General features: G+C 33.4%; 1 protein-coding gene across 1 annotated transcript in view; it reads right to left on the bottom strand.

Annotated features, from left to right (window-relative positions):
* Positions 1-8,694: 8,694 nt before the first annotated feature.
* Positions 8,695-13,630, bottom strand: part of PTPRK (protein tyrosine phosphatase receptor type K) — a 433,873-nt gene continuing 428,937 nt past the window's right edge. The window contains exon 31 of the mRNA XM_058172115.1: positions 8,695-10,233. Within this exon, the coding sequence (XP_058028098.1) occupies positions 10,180-10,233 (54 nt within the window). The 3' untranslated portion in view covers positions 8,695-10,179. The remainder of the gene's footprint in view (positions 10,234-13,630) is intronic.

The following is a 13,630-nucleotide window of genomic DNA, read 5'->3' as shown; positions in this document are numbered from 1 at the left end:
TCCCAGTATGAAGGTTATTTGATTATTGGCACCAATGTAATTGAAGAAGGAAGTAACTCAACCTGTTTTCTCTTGTAATTAAAAATCACTAAGAGTTAATTTCATGAACAGAAACATTTATGCTGTATTAATGATGTGCACATTGAAACTAGTAATTATACTCCAATTGTAATGCTTAATTTAAATGATTTGGTTTTAATTCCTATATAATGGAATATCATTAAGGTAAAAAAAAATACACAAGCAAAAAAACCCACCTTGTTTGACAATCTATTTCTCAACATGTGAAGTAGAATTAGCATTACTCCCTAATTGTACTAATTCTGAAGATAGTTGTAGGCACATTTGTTTATTAGTAAGTCCTGCTATATCCTAAGGAGCTCATTTCCAAATAAAAGAGGATAGACTCAGACATGGTCTGCATGCTTTGTATTTCACAATGTTTCTTGCTGATCAAATGATTTTTATCATGCTTTAATAATGAATAGATCTTCACCCTCCTATTGTACTCCATCCAAATCTTTTGGAGATGAGCTGTGGTGGCTCAGTGGATAGAGTGCAGTACTGCAGGCTACTTCTGCTGACTGCTGGCTGCCTGCAATTTGGCTGTTCGAATTTCACCAGCCCAAGGTTGACCCATCCTTCCAAGGTGGGTAAAATGAGGACCAAGATTATTGGGGGCAATATGCTGACTCTGTAAACTGCTTAGAAAGGGCTGTAAAGCACTGTAAAGCGGTATATAAGTTTAAGTGCATTCTGTAGCATTTGAGGTGCTACAGAAAGATAAGAATCTTATCTTGCCAATAATGTGAATCCATGGCTGACAATGCTGTATGTTACCTAGGATTGGTCAAAGTTATTAAAACTTTTGCTTGATAGTGTATTTATAAACAAATATTGAGGCTTGTATAACTCATGAAACACACATTTGGTGAATAACACAATACATACAATACCTCTTAATAACCTCTACAATGATTGTGGGAATATTAAAGGAATATTTAATATCCAGTGGGAAAATTATATAATGCATCCAATTACTTCAGTGGATCACAACTTTTTAAGACTTTCTCATATCAGTGTCTGTATTTCTTTCTAAAAGGAAATGGAGAAACCAGTAAGTTAGTTTTCCTAGATCATCATTGACTCATTTATAATATAAGATTTTTTTCCCCAAGGAATTTTGCAGATCTTCCAAAAATTTTCCAAAGCACCTGAAGGCTAGACATGGAATAATGGATGGAAACTGATCAAGGAGAGATTCAACCTAGAAGTAAGGAGGAATTTTCTGACAGTGAGAACAATCAACCAATGGAACAGCTTGCCTTTAGAAGTTGTGGGAGCTTCATCACTGGAGGCTTTCAAGAAGAGATTGGACTGCCATTTGTCAGCAACGGTGTAGGGTCTCCTGCTTGGGCAGAGAGTTGGATTAGATTACCTACAAGGTACCTTCCAACTCTGATAATCTGTTAATCTTCTATCCCATCAGAATTGCTTAGATATATTCTATGAATCTGCAATTCTAGATTGTATGGAATGACTGTAAAATATTATCAAATTTATGAAATTCTTTTACCTTTTGTCTCACCGAAAGTTGTCAGATTTAATTTTGGTGCACTTTAGTACTGACTGCATTTGAAACAACTTAAATATTATTTGAACTAATAGACAATTATGAAACAAATTATACAGAATTATATAATTGTACATAATTATATAATTTACCAAAAGAAAGCCATTTGACATATTAAACAAGAATTAATATTTTAAAAAACTATTATTTTATGTATAGACATTGATGCATTGCTAATCATTATTAATTATTTTTATAATATGGTAATGCCTACTGATTTCTCTTGCTCCTCAAAGATCAAGATCAAATGTCTTAAGAGTAGCTTTTTGTTTTGTACTGAACAATAAAATGCAAGTTAAATATAATCATCTTTATAATCACTTGTTAAAAGATGTTTCATGTTTAAGGAAGGTCTAGAAATGTCTGAGTAAACATTGCTTATGCCAAAAGGAAATGGTATTAGAATAGAATAACAAAGTTGGAAGGGACCTTGGAGGTCTTCTAGTCCAACCCCCGCTTAGGCAGGAAACCCTATACCATATTACGCATTTAATTGTTTTTTCGACTCGATAGGTGGCATAAATTCTTTGTTTCTCACATCACATCATATCCTCACATCATAGGGGATGTCTCCAATACAGTAAATTGAAGTATGGATAAAGTCAACTGCTCCTATATATAATGGACAATAATATGCTATTTATGAAATCTTTTGGCATGTTCCTTCTGTATATATTGTTACAGTACAACAATTATCTGTCTGTTCTCAATGTATTTGTTTTTTTCATTTAGTTTATGTGAGATAGACATACCTTACATGCAGTTTTCAAAAATACACTACAAACAAGCTTTAAATTGATTTTGTTTTTGGTTTTTTCTGGGTAGATAATTTTTTGCATAAGGGTATAGCATCTTCCAGATTTCTTAAAGCATTGTTTCCCAGAATTATAATAATACAGACAAGTTGTTGCTCACTTCCAACAATGGCTCGATAATGCAGTGAAGATGTTATAAGTCATCAGCGTGGAAATGACCCCCAATATTGGCATTCTTATTTAAGACCACCAAACAACCAATCTTTTTGAATCTAATGTATAATTTTAATCTAGCAAAACAAATCTTGAAACCCAAACAGGAGCAAAATGTAATCTCAGTTCACAGCAGACTCACATGCTTGAAGAAGTCTAAATAGCCAATAATAGATCTTAAATAGTTCAGGTTTACTAAAGTTTAGGAGATACTAAGATATGTTTCCAATGAGATTTCTATGAGTGGGTAATAGACTTTATAAAGGAGTCTTAACAGACCAAAATATTTTGAAGATCTTCCCCCCATACCCAAGAGATTCCTTTTGAACGCCTAGAAAGTTGCTGAAAGGGGCATGACTTCCACTGTACCCACAAAATCCCCTTGAGACTATACACTAAAAAGGCAGCAGCAATGTAGGAGAAAGAACTAAGTAAATAACTTTATAAACTATGTTTAGAACATCTCTTTTCAGATCTTCTAAACATGTCTCAGAATAGACGTTCCAAAGGCATGGAATAAGTGGATGAGTTATCCTGCTTGTCTGTTTTGGTTCTTCTTGCATTCTAGGTGAATTGAAGCATAAAGCAGGATCTTGGATCACTTGATCTAAAGCCAGGCAGTTAATGAAAATAGGGACAAGGGGGATGGGGCTACCATGTGCAGCTACTTCATTTGGTAAAGACAGCCAGAGAAGCTTTCAAAACAGCCATACAAAACGTGTACTTTAAAAATCTGTGTAGTTTGGTCCATGCTCTTCCACATCCCTCTTTCAAACATTTTGGACATTTTATTTCTAATTACGTTTCATTCTATTCACTGACCACTTCCATCCTAAACCCTTATATTGTACTAAGGCAGAAGACAATGCTTCCTTCCTTATGTAAGAACTTCTATGGTAACAATTTTTAATGGGAAAGTAGATACAAGAATTGTAGCAATTTATTCTCAATGCTTTTCAAAAAGCAGGAATTACTAGCCACATTTAAATGTCAAAATGACAAAATGTCATTTTGAATAGAACATTATTTTTGAGATGAAAACTCATTTGAGTTGTGGATTTACAAAAACTGTAGGAAACTTGTGTACAAACTGAACTTTGCACAGATTCCAATAAAACTATTCTCAAGAACAAAACACATAAAAAGTTACATACTCAAGAAAAATAATCACTTGAACTTCTCCACCAGCTGTCTTACATTCTTCTCTTGTCCTTTGTTTGTCTTGTTAATATCATTTCCTTTCATGAAAAAAGAAAAAACTCACTGAGTTTTTGATTACTTAAATAAAACAGTAGGCAGTCTCAAAACATGTGACTTAGCCATTCTTTCTGTTTATGTATCCTCTTCCCTTTGTTTAAACATTTTTTGTTTGGACATTCAGTACATCTTTTGGGCTTTATATTTTGATTATAGATAGCTTTTCATGGTTTGCTGCTGACTTCACATAAACTTGATATCTTCTGTTTGATATCTTCTATTGTTTTACTAGTCCAACATCATTTAAAAAAAACCAACTACGCGGGGTTACCAATTCTTTCTCCATAATGCTGCTAAGTTGCAGAGAATGTAATATGAAAGAGGGACAAAGTTCAGCCCATACTATTTTTTTTCCTATTTTGAGCATGATAATAATCTCACTGGTTTACTTTGCTCACATCTTCATCTAGCTCTGTATTTAAATATACTGTAAGAAAATTGAGGACCCAGATTGTTGGGGGGCAATAAGTTGACTTTGTATATAGTATACAAATGGATGAAGACTATTGCTTGACATAGTGTAAGCCGCCCTGAGTCTTCGGAGAAGGGCGGGATATAAATGCAAAAAAAAAAAAATGTTCTAGAGTAATGGCTCTGTGTGAAATTAAAACCCCACACTTTAACGTGAATGATCCTATCTCATAGAATGTAATCCTGTGTATCACTGGAAAATTGCAAACCCTGCATTGGAGGAAATTCTCACTACTTAAAAGTTGTTGTTATTAATATTATTTATTTATTTGTCAACAAGTACAAGAAAACAAGTAACAGAATAGACAAAGACATGGACCCATGAAAAAAAATGGCACAAAAAAAGGATATAAATTGGCAAAACATAGCCCTAAACACATAGAATTATTACAAATAATTGGGAATTATTTGGACAGGGATGGTGGGCCTGCTGGTGCACTTATGCACGCAAGTTGATCCTTATCTGTGTGGTAAGAGTGAATCCTAATTAAAGAGCCAGATTATCAGAATTATTTCTCACGAATGAAGGCCAATATACATCTCCCAGGATAATGTTGTAAGATCCAATCTGGGTTTGTCACCGGAACCAGAGGTTTAGTCTTCTGAGTTTTCGGACTTGTGCTAGAGCCCATCCTCAAGGAATTTCTCTCTACCAGAATGTGAGCTTTAAGTCGCATTTATGTAAGGCCTTCCTATTGGTTGATTAGTGTGTTGATGGCTGGCAATTGACTGTTTCTTCCTTGTGCTGCCAAGTCCTCACTCCTAATCAACCAATAGAAAGCATCATATAAATACGATCCAAAGCACAAATTCCAGGAGAGAGAAGTTCCCTGAGCATGGGCTCCTTCCTGCACATGTCCAAAAGCTTGGAAGACTAAACCTCTGGTCCCAGTAACTGACCCAGATTGGATCTTGTAGAATTATTTCTTCTAACATCTTGGGAAACTAAAAGAAATAACTAGATTTATTTTTTTAAATACCATAAAAATACTTTGCTCTCGAGAAATATAAAGCTATTTGCTTTCCCACGTGGAAAGGGTTGTTGAGTTGATAGGCAAACCTTCAGAAACAATTAAGTAAAGTGATTGGATATATATACCACTGGGAAGATCAGTCTTGAACAAATGAATGTAAATGAATTCACTGTCCTTTCCTTTTAGCAGAGTTTCCATATAAAGGACTTCAGGGGCATTTCTTTCATGACACCCAAGAATTGTTCTGGCGTCTTTAAAAATATATTACCAAGAACGGTCTGATCTGTAACATTATTTCAAAAAAGGCTCTTATGTGCATCTCCAGATCTTTTAAATGCACTAAAGATAAACCAAACACATTTCAGAACACTTTTGCTATAATTTGAAGCACAAAGTAATTTTCCTCTCAAAATAAACTTTGATGCACCTGCAGTATTTTCACAAACTTGGTTATAAATAAACAGCTCCTTGACATAAATTGAATTGTTTAGTTTACCTTAAATCATAACAAAAAATCAAGACTTTATGATTTCAGAAATTAGTCACTAGAGGGGACTAAAGATCCCAGGTGAAAGAAAGAGAGAGAGAGAGAGAGAGAGAGAAAGAAAGAAAGAAAGAAAGAAAGAAAGAAAGGCAGTCTTGCCTTTTGTGTTTGGTCAGCACTGGGAGAAAATGACACAAAGTGGTATGATAATTGAAATACTTCAGGAGATAGTTGAAGAAAGGGGACAGAAAGTAGCATGTACATTGACAACAATGTTCTGCATATAGGATAAACTATGTCCAAATGATAAACTAGAATATAAAGAACTTGTAGAAACATTGGAAAATGAAAAACACTGGCTTACTAGAGAAAAATGAAAGGTATCTTTTATGTACACTGAGAGCGTATGCACAAGACAAATTCCTTGTGTGTCCAATCACACTTGGCCAATAAAAAAATCTATCTATCTATCTATCTATCTATCTATCTATCTATCTATCTATCTATCTATCTATCTATCTATCTATCTATCATCATCTATGACAGTTAAAGTAGAAATACAAATGACAAATCAAGAGAATATCTTTTTTTCATGCACTTCCTTCTTTCCTTCTTGAGTTAAGTTTGTATTGTCTGCTATTACTGTTTTTTTTTTAAAGAAAAATATTTTTTTAAAAAAAAGGAAGCTCAGGGAAAGTAATTTTTTAAAAGCATTCTTCTGCATTTCAGAACAGGAACCAACCCAAAATTTACATTCTTTTAGTATTATGGTTAGGAAAATACTAAAAAGCAAATAGAAAGCATAGTAGTAAGTAAGGAATTTTTACCCTAGCTGTAGCTGCATGTAGTGCATTTTCATGTTTTAACTTTGTGTATATACATTCCATTTAAGTGTATGTATGTGTTTCACATATAAAAACATTTATGTCCCAGAAGATCTGCACACTGGAAGAAAAGCAATGGGCTATTTTCCTGGGAGAGAAAGACTGGAGGGCCACAACAAAGGGAGGAAGTAGTAGCCAGAAGCTGAGAAAATCCCTTTGATGTCCTTGCCCAAGTATTTCAATTCAGACAGGACTGCCTCAAACTGTTTCAGAGGCAAGCCAACATGAGCACGCAAAAGGATTAACATAAATGGTAAGTGTGGGTATGCCATTCAGTTATACTGCAAGCAATGAAAATGAATTGGTGTGCCATTTATGGAGCCAGCCCGTGATGTTTTAGTTGACTTCTATAAGAATTCAAAGTATGGATCAATTGATGCTTACACGATCTTAACCAGAAATCCTTTTTCTTTTTTCTTTGGAGCTGCAGATTCCACAAAAGCTGTTCAGTACCATAGTTACTCAGTGCTATTTTTAGAGATTTTAACATATCTACTAAGCTGCACACAGTCCATTAGCCTAATATTATGGCACATCAGATCATTAACAACGGTAATTTATTTGAAATTCCACATGGGCAACAAAAGAAAAATCTCAGGTAAGATGCCACACAAGGCTGGTTGTTTAAATTAGCTTAGTGAATTCAACATCGTGTAAGCTTGTATTACTGTATGTGATGATAATATATTCTATTTAAACAGTTTTCATTACTTTATTATAGTATTTTCACCTTAACTTTTTTTAAAAAAATATTGTAGATATAATAACTATGATTTTGTTTTTAAAGAGACATTTTTTGCAACTTATTTTTCCATTCCAACTGTGAGTCATATGCATGCAGAAAGAATACATATATCTCAGCGAGCTCGGAAAACTGCCTCTTGAACCTGAATCAGAAGCATGGAAGTTTTTCATGAAACAGGATTACAGTTCTACCATATCTGTAGAATTCTACCATATCTGTTGGATTATTTTATTAGCAACATTATATTTTGATAGGGAAAGCAAAGACAAGAGACGTAGTTGTCTCTGCCCATTGATGTCAGTACTGATTATCCCAGAGGCAGGTATATAGAGCCATAAACTGGGTTTAAGGAAGCTGATGACACTCCACTTTTCATACCTGAATACTGATTTGGAGGAATGACTTCTTTCTTAAGATGCCCTTCCTCCTGCTGGACTTTCCCAAGCTGCCACTGAATAAGGATTTCAGTTTCTGATAGGCAGGAACAAAATGGAGTTCTGGGAGGTTTCTGAAGCCAGTCAGCTAGCCATCTCAGTTACTACTGTATTTAAGTTATTATTGTGTTCTTCGTTTTTGCCTTTTTTTAAAAAATGAAGAATTAGGAATGCTTCCTTCCCTCAGCCTGCCATATTTAGATGCAAAGCAGCACTTAAAGATATAGGAAGGAACCACACTGGCCGTAGTGGCAAGGAAGTAGGCCTTGATACTGATGATCCTCCCAGAAAGTTGGGGGTGACCCCAAGCCTGGTGCAAGGTAACATGTCCTGAACTGGTTCTGGTAGGAACAGGAGGCCCAATTGAGGCACTATATTACCTCATGCAGTCTACATTACTTCATTACCTCAGGCACTACATTACTACATGCAAATACAGCTAGGGTTTAGGGTCTTTTATACCAAGCTAGTTTCTTGGTATTCCTGTGTGTAGGGCTACCCTCCAGATGTCCAGCTCCAAAAGTCACTAGTAGCTTCAAAGATCCTTAAATAGGTATGGTAGAATAATACTGTAATCCTATTTCATGAAAAACTTCCCTTTAAAACCTTTATATTTAATAACACACCATGCACTCTTTTATATTTGGCTCCCCAGAGACTTTTGTATTAGTGTATAAAAAGAGTTGTGGATTTTGGACTAGTTTCCGTGGGTTTTTTTTTTATTCGTGTGGGATGAATTACCTTGGATAAGGGAACTGTGGTGTGTGTGTGTGTTTTTTTTTCTCCAAAAAGGAATAAGTGTAATCGAAATAAGACACATGAACTTAATATTTTATAAAACTTCTTTAATTCACTCTTATTTTACATGAATATTCATCAGCACCTTATCATTTACTCTTGATAAAAAAAATCAACAGGACACAGTAAATGTTTTTTTTTTCATTATGAAAATATGTCCAGGCTTATGAATGTGCATATGAAGAGCAAAGTAAAAAACATACCAAAGCTATCACCTAACTCTTGAATTGATTCAATCCATTTTGGCTTTGTCAGAACACAAAGCTACCATTTCCACAAATCTAGACTACCACTGGGAGAAAAGCTGGCGCTTCTTTGAAGCCTTGGACAAAAGCTGATTTCTTGGCTCAGCTGGGAAGTCACGAATGAGAATCAGAAGATTCCTCCAGCATTGCAGAAGGGAACAATACATTGGTGTGGTGGCCTAGAACTTGTGCCTCAACTGTAAACATTAAAATAAATGTTATTAACTTGCATTTTTATTTATTTTTGTACTTGCTCTGTGTGTCAAGCATTCATTATTAACCCACTTACTCCTTAAAAAAATTAACGAAACTCCCAAAGTTATATATATATGTGCAGTTTCTATTTGATTTCTTATTCCTATAAACTGAAAAAAACCCACCTCTATATAGTCTGAGAAAGAAGTTTTATGTTTGGTTTCTTTTTCTTGTTTACATGAATTTCATTCATAAGCATGTACACAGACCAACCCAAAAAGTATATCAATGTTTTCCGGCTTATCCATAAAAGATCTTTTCATTCTCTCTCCTTCTACTTATGCAATACATACAAAAAATAATCTACAAAAATCATTTACACTTGATTTCAGCAACAATGTTTCTAAGAAAAAAAATGGTTCTGTCCAACCATCATAAAAGGAATGTCAGTAAACAATAAATACAATGTGCTTTCTTTCCTATATAAACATATTTACACTTGAGTCTTTGGCTTTATGTTTGAATTTCTTTATAAAGAACTTTGATCAGGCTGTCATTGCACAGTAAAATAAAATATGCCATTTAAAAAAAAATGTTTCCGAGTTGTGTGGCTGTATCTCTCTCTCTATATATATTCTTGCAGCACATAAAACCTACAGATTATCAATCTGTACACAGTGTTTTTAAAAACTTTTAACAGTATGAAATTAAGAACAATTATGAAATAAAACATTCAGTAGAATAGATACATGCAACAGATGACAGGACTAATGTATCCGAGAGACAGCGGAATATGCAAACACTGGAAAGTTTTACTTTGAATAGCAGATGTGCTCTGCCTTGACTCTTTATTTATTTTTGTGGCACTAAATTCAGTTTGTGTACAGGGACAGAACAAAGTCTCTCTCTCTCTCATATATATATATCATATATATACTTTACACCATTTATTAAGAAAAATACTTTTGCATTTAAAAATTAAGTCTCCCCTTCACTAAAACGTTTCTTCATAGGTTCAACAGCGGATGCCAAAACACAGTTTATTAAATTTCATATTATTTGGTTCACTTGATTGTATTTATCCTTTCATATTAAGATGATTCAAGGTACTCCAGTGCAACATCATAGCAGAAACGATATTGTTCCTAATAGAGCAAAAAACACAAGTTACATTGCATTGGTGAAGGAAAGAAAACGAAGGAAGCACTACTGCTCCATAGAGTTAATTGCATATTTTGTTCTTAACTCACCACGTTTTTATATTTGTTCATGATTTTTGTTAAGAAATAAATAAATAATTGGAATTCCTTGCTATCAGTGGCTTCATATCTCACTATGATGCTCATTGATAGTTATTTGTCTACCAAAGAATAATTCTGCTCTTTCAAAATAATAATAATGATAAAAATTATTAACAATCATTTATCAGCTGACAAATCTCAATTTTTTAATATTATAGCTGGTATTACACCAAGTTGAATGAATCATAAAACTAAGTCTAGCAGATCTAATGTAAGCCCACAAAAAAAAAAGGAAGTTGAATAAGTCAAATATATAATTTATAATATGGTTATGAAAATGTGTATTTCGTAAAGATATATCTTTTATCAAGGCCCATGATCTGGAAGGAACAATATTCTGAGCGATGAAAAGAAATGACAACTCTTTATCTGATTTTTTTTTAAAAAAAAAGTTATCCACCCTTCCTCCAGGTGTAGAAAACCACCATCATACAGCACCTAACAGGAAGCGCAAAAAAAAACCCAACTAAAATAATTTTCTGCTGTTTCATTCTAGCTCTCTGATTAACTTGGTGCATGGAGGTCAGGTGAGAATGTTTGACTGGTTTCCTTGGCTGGTTCCTTCTCCCAGCATAACCGCTTTTGGAGATGCGATCAAGCATTTTGCCCACATAAAGCATGACCTTGAAAATACCCCACTTTGGCAGCTGCTCAGACTGTAACAGAATAGCATCATTGCTTTGTGCTTTTACATATAATCAAAGCTGTTAGAAATCATAGCAGGCTAGAAATACTAAAATAAACAACACTGATTATAAAGAATGTGTTCTGAAGGGCTTTTAAATTATAAGTGGGGAAGATACAAAGTACAGATCTGTGGAACTGCCCTCCTCCAGGCTAGCAGAACAAAACAAAACCAGTGCATAAATCTACTAGTGGGAATATTCTGCCAAGGAAAGGATGCAAAAGGGATTTATAAATAATTATAGTGGTGGTAGCCAAAGGGGAAAAAGGAGTTATTTTTCATAGAAGAGGTGTGTCATGTTATTCCACAAATCGATCCTAGACTATAACTCTTGCCATAATTGGCCAAGAATGTTAGGAGTTCAAGGGCCATAAGATCCCTTCTCTTGCCCAAAATCTGACCTAGTTATTCTTTCTTTCTGCCTTTTCATCCTAATGCCTATTGGTTTTCCTTCCTGCTTCCCATTCTTTACTCTTTCCCACTTTATAGCCTGTAATATTTTAGGAAAACAAATACTAGGCAAATAGGCTAATTATGCCTTTTCTCTTTTGCGGGATGTCAGTGGTTTTAAAAAGTCCCACATCAGAAGCATTAGAGTTGATATGGGATTCTAATTTGTATTGCTTTTAGTTAGGATTGCTTCCATAATTTGAGAGGCTGGGCTGTGTAGATTGATTTACCTTACATTGGAATGATTGTTACGAAATTGAATTCAAAGAATTAAAAAATGGCTTTTAATAGTCACAGGCTACAGATTGACAGGTTTCAAATTAATACTGGCAATAAGCACATCTTATTTTATTCTCTCTTTTTTTATCAAGTTTTTAAAATTTATATATAAGTATTTTGAATACAGTGTAATGTCCGGGCATACCATTTTACAAAAAAGAAAGAGGAAAAAAAGAACAAAAAAAGATAACACATATACTAATAATGATAATATAGTAGTAGTAGTAGTAGTAGTAGTAGTAGTAGTAATAATAATAATAATAATAATAATAATAATAATAATAATAATAAGTGTTCGACTAGTGATCTGTGATACGAAATCCAGCATAATTATCTCATTTGCTGTGTATACTGTCATTTTGTATAAATAAAATAATAATAATAATATAACAAAGTAATTTCTAATCATATTTATAATTATATTTGCTTATTTTTGTTCCTATTAAGTATATTGACTTACATATAATTATAAACAACATTTATATTTTACTTAACCCTAACAATACTCTTTCTTCATCTAATTTTTACCTCTTATCTCTAACCATTGATAAAACCTATTCCATGTAAAATAGTATTCTGTATCTCCTTTATCTTTTATTTTCAATGTCAATCTATCCATCTCTGCACAGTCCAATATCTTCTGGATTATATTTTCATCCATGGGGTGTTCTCATTTTTCCAGTATTGTGCAAATACTATTCTCGCTAATGTCAATACATGCAACATTAAGTATACAGTCCCTTTGTCATAATTCTCTAGTATTATACCTAACAAAAATATTTCTGGTTTAAAATCTATGTGTTGCTTAATCATCTTCTCCAACCATGTATGTATTTTTGTCCAATATTTGCTTGCCGTCACACATGTTCACCATATATGATAATAAGTACCTGGAGTCTGATTACATTTCCAACATTTGGCGGACATGTTGTTAAATATTTTTGCTAACCTAGCCAGTGGCAAATGCCACCTATAAAACATTTTGTAAAGATTTTCTTTATATGCTGTAGCCATTGTCAGTTTATACTTTCTATCCCAAACTTTTTGCCATTTCCCTAATTCTATCGCATAGCCAAAGTTTTTTGCCCGTACTATCATCGTTTCTTTTACTTGTTCATCTTCTTTTTCAAAATTCAGTAAATAATTATATATTTTCCTTATCCATTTTTCATCTGTCCCTAATAATACCTTTTTGAGTATTGTTGGTTCTTTATAAAACCCCCATGTTTTTGCATTTTTCTTGTATCTCAATTGTATTTGCAGATGTTGCCACCAAGCTAAATCCACCCCTTGGTTTTGTAATTCCTGTCTTGTTTTAAGTTCCCCGTTCTCATTTAAAATGTTTTTATAGGTTACAGTTTTTTCCAAATTAACATTTGGAACATCTTATTTTATTCTGATGCAGTGCAGAAAACCTTGATTTCTACACTTTAAGTGTCTGCGGCTTAAAAATGTACAATTCTAGGTTTAATTATAAATTTCAGGATTTAATTAATTCGATATTGTTACCTATGAAAATTACATGGATCTTTTTGTCTCTTTTTTATTAATTAACCAGTTTCTTTTCTTTTGTAATATTTACTTTGACTAAATCACCATAATGTATCTAGCTTTTTCTTCTTCTTTGCATAACCAACACCTCTCTCTTTCACTTACTCTCATTTCCCTTATTAAATATAATTAAAAAAATTATTTTAATAATCATTTGAATAATTTTAAAATTATTCAAATGATTCTTTGAATTGAATCATTTAAAGTTTTAGTGAATTTTGGATGATGCCTCCTATAAGATTGGAAATTCTCTATGTATCTTATGTGGAAGAGATA

Source organism: Ahaetulla prasina, chromosome 1 (assembly GCF_028640845.1).
Source record: "Ahaetulla prasina isolate Xishuangbanna chromosome 1, ASM2864084v1, whole genome shotgun sequence".
Classification (NCBI taxonomy): domain Eukaryota; kingdom Metazoa; phylum Chordata; class Lepidosauria; order Squamata; family Colubridae; genus Ahaetulla; species Ahaetulla prasina.
Note: the sequence above shows the minus strand (reverse complement) of the source record. Positions and strands in the feature narration are given on the sequence as shown.